Source organism: Papio anubis, chromosome 1, assembly GCF_008728515.1.
Source record: "Papio anubis isolate 15944 chromosome 1, Panubis1.0, whole genome shotgun sequence".
Lineage (NCBI taxonomy): Eukaryota > Metazoa > Chordata > Mammalia > Primates > Cercopithecidae > Papio > Papio anubis.
In genome coordinates, this window is record NC_044976.1 from 73,671,010 (window position 1) to 73,689,909 (window position 18,900).

At 37.9% G+C, this 18,900-nt stretch overlaps 1 protein-coding gene across 4 annotated transcripts in view; it reads right to left on the reverse strand.

Moving 5' to 3' along the window:
• The window catches only part of SLC44A5 (solute carrier family 44 member 5), a 399,642-nt gene that overhangs the window by 126,355 nt on the left and 254,387 nt on the right, over nucleotides 1-18,900 (reverse strand). For all 4 annotated transcript variants that reach the window (XM_003892081.5, XM_031669962.1, XM_009211075.4 and 1 more), the window contains one exon: nucleotides 9,834-9,882. In XM_003892081.5, the coding sequence (XP_003892130.2) occupies nucleotides 9,834-9,882 (49 nt within the window). The remainder of the gene's footprint in view (nucleotides 1-9,833; nucleotides 9,883-18,900) is intronic.

Genomic DNA, 18,900 nt, shown 5'->3' on the forward strand with positions numbered 1-18,900 from the left:
GTGGCACAGACTGGCAAAATGGATAAAGAGTCAAGACCCATCAGTTTGCTGTATCCTTTCAGGGAGACCCAACATCTCACATGCAGAGACAATACATAGGCTCAAAATAAAAAGGATGGAGGAAGATATACAAAGCAAATGGAAACAAACAAACAAACAAAGCAGGGTTGCAATCCTAGTCTCTGATAAAACAGACTTAAACTATCAAAGATCAAAAGAGACAAAGAAGGCCATTACATAATGGTAAAGGGATCAATTCATCAGAAGAGCCAGTTTGGTAAATATATATGCACCCAATACAGGGAGCAATCTATATTCAAAAGCAAGTTCTTAGAGACTTACAGAGAGACGCGGACTCCCATACAATAATAATGGGAGACTTAACACCCCACTGTCAACATTAGACAGATCAATGAGACAGAAAGTTAACAAGGATATCCATAGGAATTGGAATTCCCAAATTCCGCACCAAGTGGACTCCACAGACATCTACAGAACTTCCACCCCCAAATCAACAGAATATACATTCTTCTCAGCACCACATAGCACTTATTCCAAAACTGACCACATAGTTGGAAGTAAAGTACTCCTCAGCAAATGTAAAAGAACAGAATTATAACAAACTGTCTCTCAGACCACAGTGCAATCAAACTAGAACTCAGGAATAAGAAACTCAATCAAAACCACTCAACTACATGGAAACTGAACAATCTGCTCCTGGATGACCACTAGGTACATAACTAAATGAAGGCAGAAATAAAGATGTTCCTTGAAACCAATGAGAACAAAGATACAACATGCCAGAATCTCTGGGACACAATTAAAGCAGTGTGTACAGGGAATTTTATAGCACGAAATGCCCACAAGAGAAAGCAGGAAAGATCTAAAATTGACACCCTAACATCACAATTAAAAGAACTAGAGAAGCAAGAGCAAACACATTCAAAAGTTAGCAGAAGGCAAGAAGTAACTACGATCAGAGCAGAACGGAAGGAGATAGAGACATAAAAAAACCTCCAAAAAATCAATGAATCCAGGAGCTGGTTTTTTGAAAAGATCAAAAAAATTGATAGACCGCTACCAAGACTAATAAAGAAGAAAAGAGAGAAGAATCAAATAGATGCAATAAAAAATGATAAAGGGGATATCACCACTGACCCCACAGAAATACAAACTACCATCAGAGAATACTATAAACACTTCTATGCAAATAAACTAGAAAACCTAGAAGAAATGGATAATTTCCTGGACACTTACACTCTCCCGAGACTAAACCAGGAAGAAGTTGAATCCCTGAATAGACCAATAGCAGGCTCTGAAATTGAGGCAATAATTAACAGCCTACCAACCAAAAAAAGTCCAGGACCAGATGGATTCACAGCCACATTCTACCAGAAGTACAAGTAGGAGTTGGTACCATTCCTTCTGAAACTATTGCAATCAGTAGAAAAACAGGGAACCCTCCCTAACTCATTTTATGAGGCCAACATCATCCTGATACCAAAGCCTGGCAGAGACACAACAAAAAAAGAGAATTTTACACCAATATCCTTGATGAACATCGATGCAAAAATCACCAATAAAATACTGGCAAACCGGATCCAGCAGCACATCAAAATGCATATCCACCATGATCAAGTGGGCTTCATCCCTGGGATGTAAGGCTTGTTCAATATACGCAAATACATAAAAGTAATCCAGTATATAAAGAGAACCAAAGACAAAAACCACACGATTATCTCAATAGATGCAGAAAAGGCCTTTGACAAAATTCAACAGACCTTCATGCTAAAACTCTCAATAAATTTGGCATTGATGGAACGTACCTCAAAATAATAAGAGCTATTTATGACAAATCCACAGCCAATATCATACTGAATGGGCAAAAACTGGAAGCATTCCCTTTGAAAACTGGCACAAGACAGGGATGCCTTCTCTCACCACTCCTATTCAACATAGTGTTGGAAGTTCTGGCTAGGACAATCAGGCAGGAGAAAGAAATAAAGGGTATTCAGTTAGGAAAACAAGAAGTCAAATTGTCCCTGTTTGCAGATGACATGATTGTATATTTAGAAAACCCCATCGTCTCAGCCCAAAATCTCCTTAAGCTGATAAGCAACTTCAGCAAAGTGTCAGGATACAAAATCAATGTGCAAAAATCACAAGCATTCTTATACACCAGTAACAGGCAAACGGAGAGCCAAATCATGAATGAACTTCCATTCACAATAACTTCAGAGAGAATAAAATACCTAGGAATCCAACTTACAAGGGATGTAAAGGACCTCTTCAAGGAGAACTACAAACTACTGCTCAGTGAAATAAAAGAGGACACAAACAAATGGAAGAACATACCATGCTCATGGATTGGAAGAATCAATATTGTGAAAATGGCCATACTGCCCAAGGTAATTTATAGATTTAATGCCATCCTCATTAAGCTACCAATGACTTTCTTCACAGAATTGGAAAAAACTGCTTTAAAGTTCAAATGGAACCAAAACAGACCCCGCATTGCCAAGACAATCCTAAGCCAAACGAACAAAGCTGGAAGCAAAGACTTAGAATCAACCCAAATGTCTATCAGTGACAGACTGGATCAAGAAAATGTGGCACATTTACACCATGGAATACTATGCAGCCAAAAAAAGGATGAGTTCGTGTCCTTTGTAGGGACATGGATGCAGCTGGAAACCATCATTCTCAGCAAACTATTGCAAGAACAGAAAACCAAACACTGCATGTTCTCACTCATAGGTGGGAATTGAACAATGAGATCAGTTGGACACAGGAAGGGGAACATCACACACCAGGGCCTATAGTGGGGGCGGCGGGGAGGGATAGCATTAGGAGATATACCTAATGTAAATGACAAGTTAATGGGTGCAGCACACCAACATGGCACATGTATACATATGTAAGAAACCTGCACTTTGTGCACATGTACCCTAGAGCTTAAAGTATAATAAAAAATGAATTAAAAATAAATAAATAAATAAATAAAAATGCTTATAATTGAGCATGGAGAGAGCTCAATAAATGTTAGCCATCATTGCAGCTATCATCAGCTACAGCAGAGGAACAACTGCAGAATCTTCGTCATCAGCATCATTAGCATCTTTATCATCATTTTGTCATTGTTATTGGTGAGCTGAAATCAAACCACTGAATGGTCCTTTGAGCATATCCAGTCTAACCTCGGTCTCATGACTTAATCCTATATTTGCCATCCCTGCCATGTGGCCAGTCTGTCTTAGATTGAATACCTCTGGTGCCTGGGAACTCTTTCCAGAGTAGTGCATTGTAATTTCAGAGACAATTCTAAATACAATTAAACTGTGGTTTAAAAGTCTCTGATATTCCAAAAACAAAAAACAAAAACAAAAACAGAGGTTACGAACCATTTTGATTTGTAAAATAGTTTGGAATAAAAAGCCTATATCAATAGCACTTCTTTTGAAAACTTTTTTATGAAGTCTCAAGTGTAGAAGGAAATGAACAGAAATAAAAGTAAATAATTGCCCCAAATGGCTAATTGTTCAGAATGCAAATGTGAATTGAAGATGTACTCTAAACCTGGCATTTATATTCTTCATTCGGAATGGAGCAAATGGCCTAATGTGATTAAATATTTATCAGCGTGTCTCTTTTCCACAGAAAGATACAGGCTAACACTCATCTTTAATATCTGTGGCCTCTTTAATTCCTCAGTATGTGAGCTTGCTCTTTTTTCTATGTGTTTCGCACTTTAAAATGTCACTGCCTACAAGTTATTCCTGATAATTATGAAAATAACCTAAAACTCTGTAGCCACCCTTAAATCGAGATTTTTAAAAAAGTATTAATTAACTATGCTTTCTTTGTGGCAGGTGCTGTGCTATGTGCTAGAAACACAAAGATAAACTAAGGAAAGTTCCTCCCCAACAGAGTTTGCAGTTCAATAGGAGAGGCAGATAATAAAGAGATTAATGTGATCAGTGAAATTAATAGTTATTGATGACAGCTCTGGAAAAAGGACAGTGTGTCTAGTACTCATAGGAGTAAGAAGAATACAGAAAAAATATAAAGCAGAGGTGACCCTTGCACTCATACTTGAAGACATTCCAAGAATAGCCAATAGTACACATCAAAGTATGAAAGCCTGAGAACACTTACCCTTTCATTGTAGTCACACCTGAGTTGTTTCCATTCCTTAAACATTCTAAACTTGTGTGCATCTCAGGGACTTTGCATTTGTTATCTTCTGCCTGAATGCTTTGACCCCAGATCTTTGCATGGCTGGCCCCCTCTTGTCATCCAACTCTTATCTGCCATGTGCCCAAGAGCCCTTAACAATAACCCAGTTCCCCATTCACTCTCAACCATATCATTTGATTGTATTTATGTTACAGTATTTATCACTATTGAAAGTAGCTTTTTTCATTTCTTTGCTTATATAATTGATGTCCTATCTAGAATATCAGGTCTATGAGAAGCCAAAAGCTTGTCTGTTTTGTTCATCAGTGGGTCTTCTGGGCTGAGAAAAGTCCCTAGTATATAATGCATATTTGCTGAATGCCTAAATAAACTGTCATCTTGGCCTCAAAATTAAGGATGGACTCAATCCTGGAAAAGACAGAATTCTGGCAGGACAGAGTTGGTTAGAAGGAAAGCAAGACATCATTTAAAAGACTATTTCGGTAACTCAGTTGAGAGATTATTAAAGCCTCGACTCAGGCAGTTGTAGGGAAAGCAGAGTTCTAAGAGGTAAAAAGAAGACAAAATCTGCAAGGTTTTAGGACTATTGTATATTCAGCGTAGAAGCAAGAATCTAGCACTATTGTGTTTAACAACTAGTTTGACTGTAGTTACATTCACCAAGGGAGGAAACACCATGAGAAGGAGCAGGAAGGGTATAAAGGGCAAAGGAGCTCATGAGTTCAGGCTTTAAAATGTTGAGTTTAGGATACCTATGGCATATCCAGGTAGAACTATCAAGTAGAAAGTCAGAAATATAAATACACTTCTGAGGCTTTTTGAAATACTGATATATTTATTTTAACTAAAACACCTGTATAAGGGGGAAATCTTGAAAGAACATTAAAGTCTAATGGAAAATTCTCTCTTCTGAAAAATACCCTCTGATCATCCCTGGAGTGAATTGTGGACACTCTTTCTTGGCGCTCCAAGAGTAGTGTGCACACTTATAATACCGTGTTGTAGTTAATTGCTTGCTTGGCTGACTCTTCAGTTAAGCCATGAGCTCCACTATGAACAGCTGTACATAGCAGACCTGTGACTAACAGTTTTGATCATGTCACACCACTCCCCCAATACTAATTTCTCCAATGAGTTGCCACTGCCTAAGAATCAGCTCCAAATGCTTTAGCATGGTATTCAAAGCCCTACATAATTTTGTCTTAACATATCTGCCTAAATAGTCTCTGAGTTCTCTAAACCCTTGAATAAACTCTGCTGAGCCAAACCAGTTATGTACATTTCTGCAGGGTCTGAATATTGATTTTGTCATGCCCTAGAATTACTCCAACTCAGGGGTGATGACTGGCACTAAAAAAGCTCACAAGAGACTGATGTCTAAAATCAGAATGCCAGTGAAATAATTTACATTGAGAAATTTAATTGCTGAGCCGAACTGATGTTCATGTTGCCCTGACCAGTTCATTCCTCCCGGTAGGCAAACTAAATGAAAAACCTAATTATCAAAAGGTTGCTTGATGAGTGTGGAGTCAGAACAAGGGGAATTACATGAATAGAATGCTTGATGGCATCCAGCTCTGCTAGCCTGTGGTCAAGAGAGCAGGATCCTTACATAGGATCTTTGTATCAATTTGGCTTAGGTGCCCTAATCTGGAGAGTTCTTGGATGGACAGAGTTGTTTGATCATCATTTGTACTTCTCTTTAGATATGATAATAGATTGAATAAATTTATCATCAAGACTTGCTGGACTAGAAGCCTTACAGGTCTCATTATGGTAACTACCTACATCTCTACTTTAATTACATGTTAATTTCTAGTTTAACCCTTAGAAAGCAGTGCTATCTTCCAAATTCCTAAGTTTGGAAAAGTGCTTCCCATAAATTAGTAGTCTTCCTTTCTCTGTGACCCTGCCCAGGAATCAGTGCCTCTGACCCCAGCCTCAGAGTGCCCTTCCTCCCTGTTGCTGTGAACTACACATTTGGTGCACAGCCCACGCTACTTGTGCTTGCTCTTTAGCTTATCATATGCATGTGGGATCTTGTCATCTGGTGTGTAATTTTCCTTGGAGGACAGAGATGTGGATTCAATATTTGTGTGAGTAATTAATAATGAGGTCTAGCTTTTCATTTTTTCTTAGTATACCACTGGTTATGGCACCTATTCCTTGGATGACATTCTGTTTGTAAAAAGTATGGTTATTATTATTACTATTATTATTGAGACAGAGTCTTTCTCTGTTGCCCAGACTGGAGTGCAGTGGCACGATCTCAAGTCACTGCAACCTCTGCCTCCTGGGTTCAAGAGATTCTCCTGCCTCAGTCTCCTGAATAGGTGGGATTACACGCACGCACCACCATACCCAGCTAATTTTGGTATTTTTAGCGGAGACGGGGTTTCACCATGTTGGCCAGGCTGGTTTCAAACTCCCGGCCTCAACTGATCTGCCAGCCTTGGCCTCCCAAAGTGCTGGGTTTATAGGCATGAGCCACCGTGCCCGGCCAGCATATGATTATTTCTTTCATAGCTATGCTTGAAAATATCAGCATTCTTTAAAATTGCATCCTTTTTTCAGGATAGTTATTCTATTTAAAACAAAATGAAACAAACTCCATCTCTAAAACCCAAGATGATAATATGTGGCCTTTATTACAGGATGCCAACTGTAGCAATTTGGACTTTATTTTCCTAGACTTGGATCACAGGTCAAGTAAATGGTCATAACATTTTAATGACTTTGCCCTAACATAAAAAAGAGAGATAAACAGAATAGGCTGAACTTTTTGTATGAGGGACCTGTAAATCTTTGACCTCCCTTGACACAGCATACTTAGATCCACATCATATGCAGTGTCATGCCCCCTGTAGACACTTTATACAAACTAATTGACTTGAGAAATAGTATGAGGTGTATTCCATGATACCTAGTAATGCAAATAGCTCAGAGAACTCTGCTACTACTTTCCCGTTAGCAGAGTATCTTGTTTAGGAACATGAACCCAATATCACACCAATGGCATCTGAAAATGGTAGAGGGTTCTGATAGCATCTTAGCAAGAACTTTAAATAAAGACCTAGAAGTCGTGAAGTTTAAACCCATAAGTGAAGCCTCACTTACACATGCTCACTATTTTGTCTCAAGTGTGATAATGCTATAGCCGTTACTCAGCCTCCTTTGAAGTTCATCCTTGTATTTATCCCTGGATTCTATGTCACACTGCTTCCTTCCCATTCTTGTTTTCTTTCCTTCACTCCTTAAATAAATGTGTATAGTACCCCTAACTCTATCAGAAGAATTACACTAGTTGGTAATAACACAAAGATGGGATGTTCTTATCCTCAAAAATAAGTGGGCTTATCAGCAGGCTTCCTACAAGGCAGTACAGGAAGAGAAACAGTGGATTACATGGTTCTTACCTAACAGAAGAAAGCATACCAATTCTCCATTAAATAAAATTTAGTTAGGTCTACATTATGAGATGAATTTCTCATGTAGCATCTTATCAGAAAGCTTTTATTTCTTAGTTTTCTACACGTATTCATTTCCAATGTCTAATGCCAAGGGTAATTCTGAATACCTTTTTAACTAATCAATCATTTTTTGATTCTGTTGAATATCAGGGAGAAATCTTGGGGCCTGAATATCTACTTTGTGAAAAGGGCCTGGGGAAACACCTTAAACTATCAAAATCATCTTTCCTTGGTTATTAGACAATAGTTCTCATACACCCAGTTCTTGGTAGATGAGAACAAATGAGACACTGAGTTCACCTCTCCTATGCATGACCATTACCCCTTCATCTTTTCTCAAAACAAATACAGTTGTGTGGTGACTAGGCACAAAATACTGCCCTTGTGAACTGAGAGAAGAAAACAGAACATAGTGGACTGACAAGCAGAGAATGCTGAAGAGTCTGTCTGATTATCCAATAACATTTTGGATTTTTCAGGAGAGCTGCATGATGTAAGCACAAGGTGTTATTAAAGCCAGTCCTGCTGCTAAAGGCAATATGGAGAATTGGGGGCTTCTTACTTGCTCCTTAAGCACCCTGATTATTTTCCCAGTAAGGGCAGTATAGAACCCTGCTGCCAGAAAAAGTTACAAATGGGCCAACTACGTCTTCCTGTAGTTATGTCCCCACGATTTTACAATGCTTTCCTCTGTTCTTGGATTGAAGGCAGAGGAAGGTATGCCCACAGAATGACCAGTTCACCTTTGAAGGTCTTTGTGGTACCGGAGACATCACAAAAGGCCCCAGGTAAAAATAAATTACTTTCCTCACAGTGATTATCACAGTCATTTAGACTTTACCTGAACTACCCGGTTCCATCATTAAATTCTACATAATGGAAGACAGGAGATCTCACCTCTTTTACTACACCTAAAACCAGCCAGGCCTAATTCTGCTTTCTTATCTATGGCCTAGAAACCTGTAATCTGTATTTCCTCCTTCTAAATGTGTCAGCCTATTTATTATAATTATTATTACTGCTGAATCTGATTTATACCTGAAGTTTCCTTGAAGTCAATAGGCTATATTTGATGCTTACAAATAAGTTATTGTAAAATGGATGTAATGATAGTAAAAGTAGCCACCACACTGAATGAGGCTGTTTGTATACTAGACAACAAAATGTATTCATGGTGTTACCATGGAGAGAATGGAGAGATTTTGGGCTCATTTTAAAGAAGGCACCTTTATTCTAAGTATGCCTTTAAATGAGTAACCTGAAACACATGACTTGTTTTTTTTTTTTTTTTTTTCCACAAAATTAGAACAAACTGAATACACATCTTTTTAAAGCTGGGCTATTACAGGGACATAACAGTAAATGCTAATGTACATACTGACGGTTGGCACATGCAAATGAGCATGCTGATCGCTAGTTCACATCACGGTTCATTATGACATACAACTGCCAGAAATCAAAGTTAAGCAAAAAACAGCCACCAACTGTGTAGTCTTCCCTCCATATGTAGCCATTTTACCCCACAATCCCCTTTGTGATTAGCAAAAAGCTTGCAAATAGAGGCTAAAATAAATAATAAGAGGACTATGAATTGCTGGCTAATTTAAAAATGGCACAGAACCTTGGAAGGGGAGGAAGCACCAGCTGAGATGAGCACATATTTCCCTAGAGCATTTTAAACTATCCTAAAGTGCACACGATGCACTGGTGAATGACTGCCTCTGAGAAAGCACCCTGATCTTGGAAGCTGAGCAGCACAAATACTTGGCATAGAACTCTGCATGGCATGGCAACTCTGCATTTGCATTGGTAAGTCCCAGAGTAAACAAGTGCATAAAACAACTGCTTGAATGAGTTTGCTTCTCTACAAAGTGGTTAAATCTCATAAAGCATTTTTTTCGCTTCTCTTTTTGAAAAGTACAAACACTTAGTTTAATAATGTAAGGCAGTTCATTTGCTAACGGGAGAAGATATTCATAACTCATGGAAAGATTTATTCTCTGTACTTTCCCTGTGTAAATAAGGTGACATTTAGGCAGAAATAAGTCATTGTCCCCTCACAGTAGACATAATTCTCCATTGATTGGAAAATAGTACCTCCCCCATCCCCCAAAGCTTTCTGTGTATGTTTAAAAAAAGCATATTCCCCCAAAAATAATTGCTTACCTGTTGGAAACAGGCCCCTTGAAATCTGGGTCATATGTCCTTGGATCACCTGCATTTAAAACAAAGACCTTTTAAGCATATAAGCCAGCAAATAAATTAATATAAAATATTAATTTAAAAAATCTACATATTGGTTAGTCCACTGCTCAGTGCAGTGATGAATTCATACTTTGGTTTGATGAAACATAAGTATGTCTTGGTTATGGTTGTCAATTCTTTCTCCTCTCTCCAGCTTAGAAGGAGGACTGGGAAGAGTGGTTAAGGAACATATTCCATACACCTGGTGAATGTATCCTCCCACCATACTGTTCCATACACCTGGAGAATGTATCCTCCCACCATACTGAGCACCAACATTAAAGATTATATCCAGGATAGCAAAACTTGAAGCCTTTATGGTCTGCAAAACAATTTTACCATCTTCCATCACCAAGTGTTGCTGAGGACTAATGAGGTGCACAGTTCAATATGAGATGCCTCCTTATCCCAGCATTCCCATTCCTCTCAGTAGATTAGGCCTTCCTTCGAGAAGTTCAAATACTAGTTACTGTCTGTCTCTATCATGTTGGCTGTATGGTACATAAAAATTAATGTTCTGTTATAGAAACATTTTTATTTCAGTTTTTTCAATCTACTGGCAGACTTCATGCCATCTGGGAAGGTGCCCTTGTCACTCTGCTGCATTATGATTGTGATATATTACCCTTTTCTTTAAACAGTAAAAGTACACATGGAATGGCTTTTTTCTCCCTGCATGTCCTGTGTGGGCAGACCCAGTAACAAGTTATGTAAAGTCTTTCCTGGCCAAAGGTGTACACTTTGCAGTCCCCAAACTCTTGACTTTTCTCCTACAACCTAAGCACTCCCACGTGTTCCTCTAGGGATTTGTCCCTGTAAAAAGGTCTGGTCCTGAATAAAAGATAAAATTTTCCTGTTTGAGACAGTTGATATGTACTTCAGTGCCAAGTTCTCTAGCACACTGTCTGCTTCTCTTTTTTGGACAGCTTATCTGACTCTGCTTCACTGCAACAGATAATATTAAAAGTGTTTAAGTCTACTTTATCTGAGCACTGACCATCCCTCTGTCCCCCAATCCACAGGAGTGGGTCTTTAGTCGTGACATTTCTTCTTTGTGCCTGTTTTCTGGCCATGGCCAACTGGATCTGGTTTAGATATTGGATCCAAGCTGGGCCAGTCAGATTCTCAGTCCCAGGAATTTAGAATTAGAATAGACAATGAGTTATTCTCAGTGGAAGACGAACTGCAAAATATAAACCTCGAAAACAAGAGAAGCAGAGAAATCTGGCTTTCAGAAAGAAGTTATTGAAGTAAATGTTCAAAGAGAAACAGAGATGATGGTCCTAACAGCCTTTATCTTGTGGTCTGGTTCTTACCTGAAGCTCAGAGTTGAGTTTCATGAGACACCTTACAGTCTCAAACTGTGTTCCCTTTTCTCACTTTTAACTAGTTCAGATTGTTTATATGTAACAAAAGAGCCAAAGAGTCCTATTAACAATTCACTCTCTCGGCTTACATTTTAACAATTCATTTTAATAACATTTTTTGGATCCTTGCCATGAACACGTGGTGTGAGGATATGAAGAGGAATTTTTCAGACTAAGTCTGCCTTTATGAATCTCATACTTGAATAAGAAATATAAGCTCAAGAGGGCTGGACATGGGTGGCTAACACCTATAATCCTAGCACTTTGAAAAGCCAAGGCTGGTGGACTGCTTGAGGCCAGGAGTTCCAGACCAGCCTGGGCAACATGGCAAAACCTCAGATTAGCTGGGCGTGATGGTGCACACCCGTAGTCCTAGTTATTCCAAAGGTTGAGGCATGAGAATTCCTTGAACCTAGGAGGTGGACATTGCAGTGAGCCGAGATTGTGCCACTGTACCCCAGCTTGGGTGAGAGAGCAAGACAGATGAGAGAAAGAAAGAAAGAGAGAAAGAAAGAAAAGAAAGAGAGAAAGAAAGAAAAAGAGAAAGGAAAAAAGGAAGAAAAAAGAAAGAAAAAAAGAAAGAAGGAACGAGAGAGAAAGAAAGGAAGGAAGGAAGGTAGGAACGAAGGAAGGAAGGAAGGAAGGAAGAAAGGAAGGAAGGAAGGAAGGAGAAAAGGAAGGAAAGAAAAGAAACATAAGCTGGAAACATTTCAACACTGTGCAGTGAGAGCTGTGATAGAGAATGCTGTAGGGCACAGGGCGGGTCATGAATGAACAGGTTTCACAAGCTCCTAACACTCAACTTTGACTTCATTTTCTGCTCATGCTCTGACCCTGTGCTCTTTGACTTGAATCTTTCACTCTGATTTTGAACATTAATATTTGCAACATTCCTGGTTCTAGATTTCAGTTACCAAATCTGTCTGAATAGCTGAAATAGCTCAAAAACTTTTAGGGGTACAAGATTCCAACAATCCCCCATATCAAATATTCCAATTCCATAGATCTGAGGAATGGGCCTGAGAATCTGTATTTTTAAATGACCCACTAACTGACTCTGATGCACAGGCAGATTTGGGAACCATTAAGCTATTTGATTTTCATCTCAATTGTATAACTACATCCCTGTTTACACACTGTCATTATGTCTAGTTCTACTTAACAGACCAACCTAATGGAGAAAATGAGGAGAAAAGTAGGTCATCATGATGTGTATGAGTTTTGGGAAACACTACCATTAGATGTGAGGAGCCAGTGACAGAGTTTTAGGAAGAGACACAGACATTCAAGAAAGTCAAAGTATTTCAAGAAAAAGGAAAGATCATAAATTCTATAAAATTTTTTTTATTTTTTTATTTTTTATTTTTTATTATACTTTAAGTTCTAGGGTACATGTGCATAACGTGCAGGTCTGTTACATATGTATACTTGTGCCATGTTGGTGTGCTGCACCCACCAACTTGTCAGCACCCATCAACTCGTCATTTACATCCGGTATAACTCCCAATGCAATCCCTCCCCACTCCCCCCTCCCCGTGATAGGCCCAGGTGTGTGATGTTCCCCTTCCCGAGTCCAAGTGATCTCATTGTTCAGTTCCCACCTATGAGTGAGAACATGCGGTGTTTGGTTTTCTGTTCTTGCGATAGTTTGCTGAGAATGAAGGTTTCCAGCTGCATCCGTGTCCCTACAAAGGACACAAACTCATCCTTTTTTATGGCTACATAGTATTCCATGGTGTCTATGTGCCACATTTTCTTAATCCAGTCTGTCACTGATGGACATTTGGGTTGATTCCAAGTCTTTGCTATTGTGAATAGTGCTGCAATAAACATATGTGTGCATGTGTCTTAATTTTATTTGTACCAGGGACTACTCTAAGTGCTTTACACATAGGTCTGCCATCTTGCACAATTCCACATAGAACACATTGTACTTCTCTGAGCAGTGCAGTGGAATAGCCCTAGTGTATTTATTATGTCATTTAATGTTTCTAAAAATTCATGCCATTTCAATGTACTAAAATATGCCATTATTATTATTCTATTTTACAAATGAGGAAGTTTGGGTACAGAAGGGTGAGATAATTTTCCCTAGCTCACCCAGCTAACAAGAGGCAGAGGTGGCATTGAAAGGCAGACTGTCCAATGCCAAAGCCTGTGCTGAGCCATTTAGCAGTAAGTTGCTCATTGGTCATTTTAAAGTAATTCCACAGATGAGTAAGGAGAAGACAGGTTTAAAGGGGTTAATAACTCATATTGATTTTGTAATTATTTGCTGTTTACATTAAAGTTAGGCAAAACCAGCTTAAAAGTATTTAGGCTGGCTTCCAATTTTTCTGTGATTTGTACCTCACCAAGAGAGAAAGTGGATTGCAGTGTAAATGAAATGCCATTGTCGAATCTGCCAGAAAAGCTGACACTTTCTGATGGTAAATCCTGGCTGCTTCATATTTCAGTTGAAAATACACTAAAACCACAGTCAGATGATAAGATTGAGCTGATTCTGTATAGTAATGACAGCTGGAAAGTGATTACTTCACCCTGCCCCCATGTGCCGGCAGAATTTGTATTGTCATGCAAATTTTTTATATCCTGCAAATCAATAGAGGGCAGTGCTTTTATGGGGGCCCTCAGTACTCTAATTGAATCTCTGGAATAAATAGACTGAGGGGCCAGCTAAATGAAAAAAGCCACAGTGGCTCCCTGTCATGTGGCTTAGCTCCTCAAATGCAATTCATATTTCTCACTTAAAGAAAAAAAACCCTAAAATTATATAATATTTTATAAGCTTCTTAAGTCGTTTGACTTTCTGATCACCAAATTTATTGTCTTACAACAGTAAATTTAGAATCATTGGAAAACATTTATAAAAGACAGCTACACATTTGTTGTTGTGGTTAACAGTTGCTACTGCAACCATACAATACAATTTCTGAACCAGAAATAATTTATGAAGATTAAGGAAAATAGTTCAGGTAATTAATTCAATTCATAGGTGCAGATTTCACATGGCTCCATTGAAAGCAAATGGCAACATAAAGCAGCCAGTCATGCTTAGAAAGTCTCTTTTCTTTAAAAGTAATCTGTTTCTCAAAGAAAATGACAATATAACTACCATTGATAAGCTGTAAAAAGTAAAAATCCAAAACATTTGATTTTATTCCTGCAGGAATATTCTCCTTCTGAGAACCTAATATTAATTCAGAGAGCAAAAAAGTAACTAAGGTGGGATGAATACATGTTCTAGAATTTAAAAGAGATCTACTGTGAGTAAGCAGGTCAGATAACTTTCCAGTGAACATGGAAAAATGGAGCAGTACAAAATTAAGACTTTAATATACAACAATAGCCAGCAGAGAATTGTGAATAATTATGCATGTGTTTTATTTTATTTTAAAAATATGCTTTATAGTATGTCTATAAAAGAGGGCCTGTCATTTCATTCAAAGAAAGGGTTCTGTTTTCCTCTAAGTCTCACCAAATAATAAGGAATCATGTTCTTTGCCATTTCTTACAGGATGGTATTTCCACTTCTTAGCCCAACACACATGGCTTTTTATGATTATGGCTCATCTCACCAGCCTTATTTCTTATAATGCCCCTCTTTGAACTTGGTCTTATGCAATTCTGTACTATTTATAGTTCCCCCCTTTTCATATTCTGTTCCCTCTGAGTAATGTGACTTTCTCTTCCTTATTCCCTTGGTGATGGCTAAAGGAGGCCTACACTTCCCCTCACAAACTTGCTACTGATTCTCAAGAAGGACAAGAAAAAAAACATTCTACTGGCCACCGTGCCAAAGTGGGCCAAAGTTAATTCTACCCACTTTGACAGGAGATCAATCCTGAGTACTTTCAAGGAATTCCATTCCAAAGCAGCTAATTCCATTAATCTCTGAGACACAGTAATTCCATTTGCATTGTTGTGCTTACGATACTGTATTACAGGTTATCTGTTTACATGTTGTGGTAGATAGAATAATGGCCTCCCAAATGTGTTCACATCCTAATCCCTGGACCCTGTAAATATGTTACCTAATATAAGGAAAGGGAGTTTGCAGATGTGAATAAATTAAGGACTATGAGATGGTGAGATTAGCCTGGATTATCTGGGTGAGCCCAGCGTGATCACAAGGGTGCTTATATAGGGAAGAGGGAAGCAGATGAGTCAAAGAAGGAAAGATGACAACAGAAACAAGATTGGAATGATGCAATGTTAGAAAAACTCAACTGGCCATTTCTGGCTTTAAAGATGTAAGAGAGTCACGAGCCAAGGAATACAGAAGCTTCTAGAACCTGGGAAAAGTAAGAATATGGATTTCCCCTGGATATCCTGCTAATGCCTTGATTTTAGCTCATTGAGATGTATTTTGGACTTCTAACCTCTAGAAATGTAAGATAATAAATTTGTGTTTTTCTAAGCCACAAGTTTGTGGTAATTCATTACCACAGCAATAGGAAGCTAATACATATGACTATTTATCCTACTAGATTACTACATAGTTTCTCTAAGGTAGAAATGAGATCTTGATTATTTCTCTGTTCCTGTTACCTACATTAGTGCCTGTTGTACACATCGCAGGCATTCAATATTTACAAAATAAGTTTTAAAAGAATGTCAATGTAATTTTGATATCTTGTATAATTAATTTAGATTATGAAAATACAACTAGAGGATCAATCTTGTCAGTCACCAGCAAATCACTTTAGATAAATTTCAACTTAGATTAAAGGAAGTTAATACACTCCTAGAAGTGCACTGATGTGACAAATTACTCCCCTTATCACCAACACGAATTCAGTATCTGATTGTAATGTTAAGGCAAGTAGAAGTTAACAAAGGAAATAAGGGAGAAAGTATCCCACACTGGTGAATAAAAATTGGGTATCAAATTAACTGGTATAAAATGTTATTTCTATCATCTATAAGCAGTATGATCTTGGGAGAATTACTTTTTGCCCCTCTAACCTTCTGTTTTGTCATCCATAAAATGATTGATAGCGGAGGGGAAAAAAGTTTGGAAACAATTTCTGTCTTTGGAGGAGACCAACTAACATGGGAAACAGTAAAATGTAAATTATCCACATAACGAAAGTGATCAGTGTAGAATCAGTACAAACCAACTTGTTGAACTGACACATTGGCTACAAATAATACCAATAATTCTAGAAGGATTTCAGTGACTAAGCTGGATGTGATGGTTATGGAATAACTTTTAGAAGGAGAGAAATTTTAACCATACTTAGAGGAAAGAATGTGTCATGTGTGAAAGCTAGACAACAGCACATGCTGAGCTGTAACAAAGAGCTATGCCTGGGGGACAAGACATGACAGCAGTTAGAAGAATTAAGCACATTATCAGGAGTTGGAGGAGGACTTACACTGTCCCCAAAGTCTTCTGAATAAGCGACCTAATTGTTATGTGTTTATATATTTGATGCAGAGGAAATAAGAAAGTTAAGGCAGATGAATCAATGAAGAAATGACTGTTGTATTTCAGACATAAGATGGTAGATGCCTGACTGAGGCTGTAGCTCTGAAAGAGGATGAGGTAATTCAAGAAGCATTACAGAGGAATACATTTGTTGGGGGTGAAAGAAAGGGCATGGTACCCTGCTTCATCACCTAATGATGACAATGCCTCATGCAGAAAATGATGAGCATTCCAGAAACTCATCTCAGGCAGAAACATGACCCCACATTGGACATGGCATGATTAATGGAAATGCAAATGAGATTCCTTCAGCACTGATTTCAAACCAAACAATACAGTGGTATCATGACCTATGATGGTTGTTTTTCTCCCAGTCTGAGTAACTTCCTAAACATATGAGATGATAAATCACCTTATATTCTACCAAGAATGTCAAATCTCCTGTTTTAAGAAACATTTTCCGAATCACTAGGATGGTTTTTAAGTAGTTTGCATCATCATTTGAAATAATTTGCTCTATATGAACACAAATCATAAACAATTCAGTTATATCCTTGGAGGTAATAACTAAAAGAAACACCTAAAAAGAAGGTGTTTCTCTCTTCTTTAAGAGGCACTCAGGCTGCCTCTTAACAGACTGATTTTATAGGCAGTGCTGAAGGATGGATGTTTAGGGGGCATTTGAAATGTACTTTTGAAAAAATGATTTTTCTTGATTAGTGTGACAAAGCAGTGAATTTGTGCTATAGAACAGCCATGAATTATTGGATAATCACACATCTCAGAATAAATAAATTCTGAATCAATATTGATTTAAAAAGAAAGTCTGGAAGTAAACAAGAACATGAATTGAGTTTGAAGGTTATCAGCTTGGGTTTTCTAACATTTCTTTCTAGCTATATTTGTATTTTATTGCTCAACATGAATCACTCAAAAAAAGAACCATGAAATACTCTAATTACATTGAAACAACTCCTTATTTTCCTCTAGTTTCAAAGGTTATGCAGTTCATTATCATGCCAGACCCTTTTCCCCTACCTCCGAAAAAAAATAACAACTTCACAATTAAAGATGGAAAACGAACAGCACATGCATTCGCGCTAAATATAAAATAAGTGACTTCACCTTGCTTTTCTGAGTGCGGAGTTCAGGCAGCAGCACAGTAAATGAATAAAGATTGGGGAAAATGATAATTTTCATCATTAAATAAATATAAAAATTAAGTTCTGTAGAGAAGGGGAAAATTGTCTTTAAAGTTGTAGCTAAGTAAAAGAGTTTCTATTAAACTTAAGAATAAATACTACTAAAGAAAAACATCAAGATTTGTCAGTTTATCACAAATGCATAAAGCAGTTTGGTAGCTAGTGATAACATCTCTCCTGCTTCCTCATATCGCCCACAGGTTATTGATGAGAATAAAATTAAATTGCTTATCAACTCTGACTTTTGCCACAACTCAAGAAGATAGACATTAATAATCACTGGAAAAAAATCCCTATTCCTGGGTTGAAAGTGTAGGAAAGAAAACATGCTTTAGTGTACGATTTCTACCCACAATGCATCATGATCTACCAAATAAAAACTACAGGTGGAGTATTCTATTAGAATCTATATCACATGGATGCTTCTATTTACAGGGTAATTGAGCAAAAATGGTGGTAAACTATGATCTCTCACCAATGGGTCAGGCCAGTCACTTAGAACGATAAACAGGAGAAACAGCAGACAACAGGGACTCATACAACATATTGTATTATCCACCATAAGCTGTTATTGAGGTAGAGAGAGAGAGAGAGAGAGAGAGAGAGAGAGATAGATAGAGAGAGAGAGAGAGATCTTCTTTCCCAGGGCTAAGGGAGTGGTGGTGAGTGTGTGTGTGTGTGTGTGTGTTACAGATTAAGACAATCATATGAAATAGACACCTAGGGCTGATCTCACCCTCTTTTGGAGTCCTATCTCCCTGGCTAAAGTCAAAGATACAATAGCCTGGATTTTATATACTTGTAAATTCTGTGGACCATATGTGAGGCAGAAATGTCAGTGAATATTTTTTCTCACAAAATGGATTTTTCATAAAGAGACTGAACATATTGTGAACTAATTGTCAAAAGAAAACCTTGGGATTACTTCTCTTATATTCTGCATAGATTTGGAAGAGAGAGTGAAAGGCTAGAAAAGGAAAACCTAG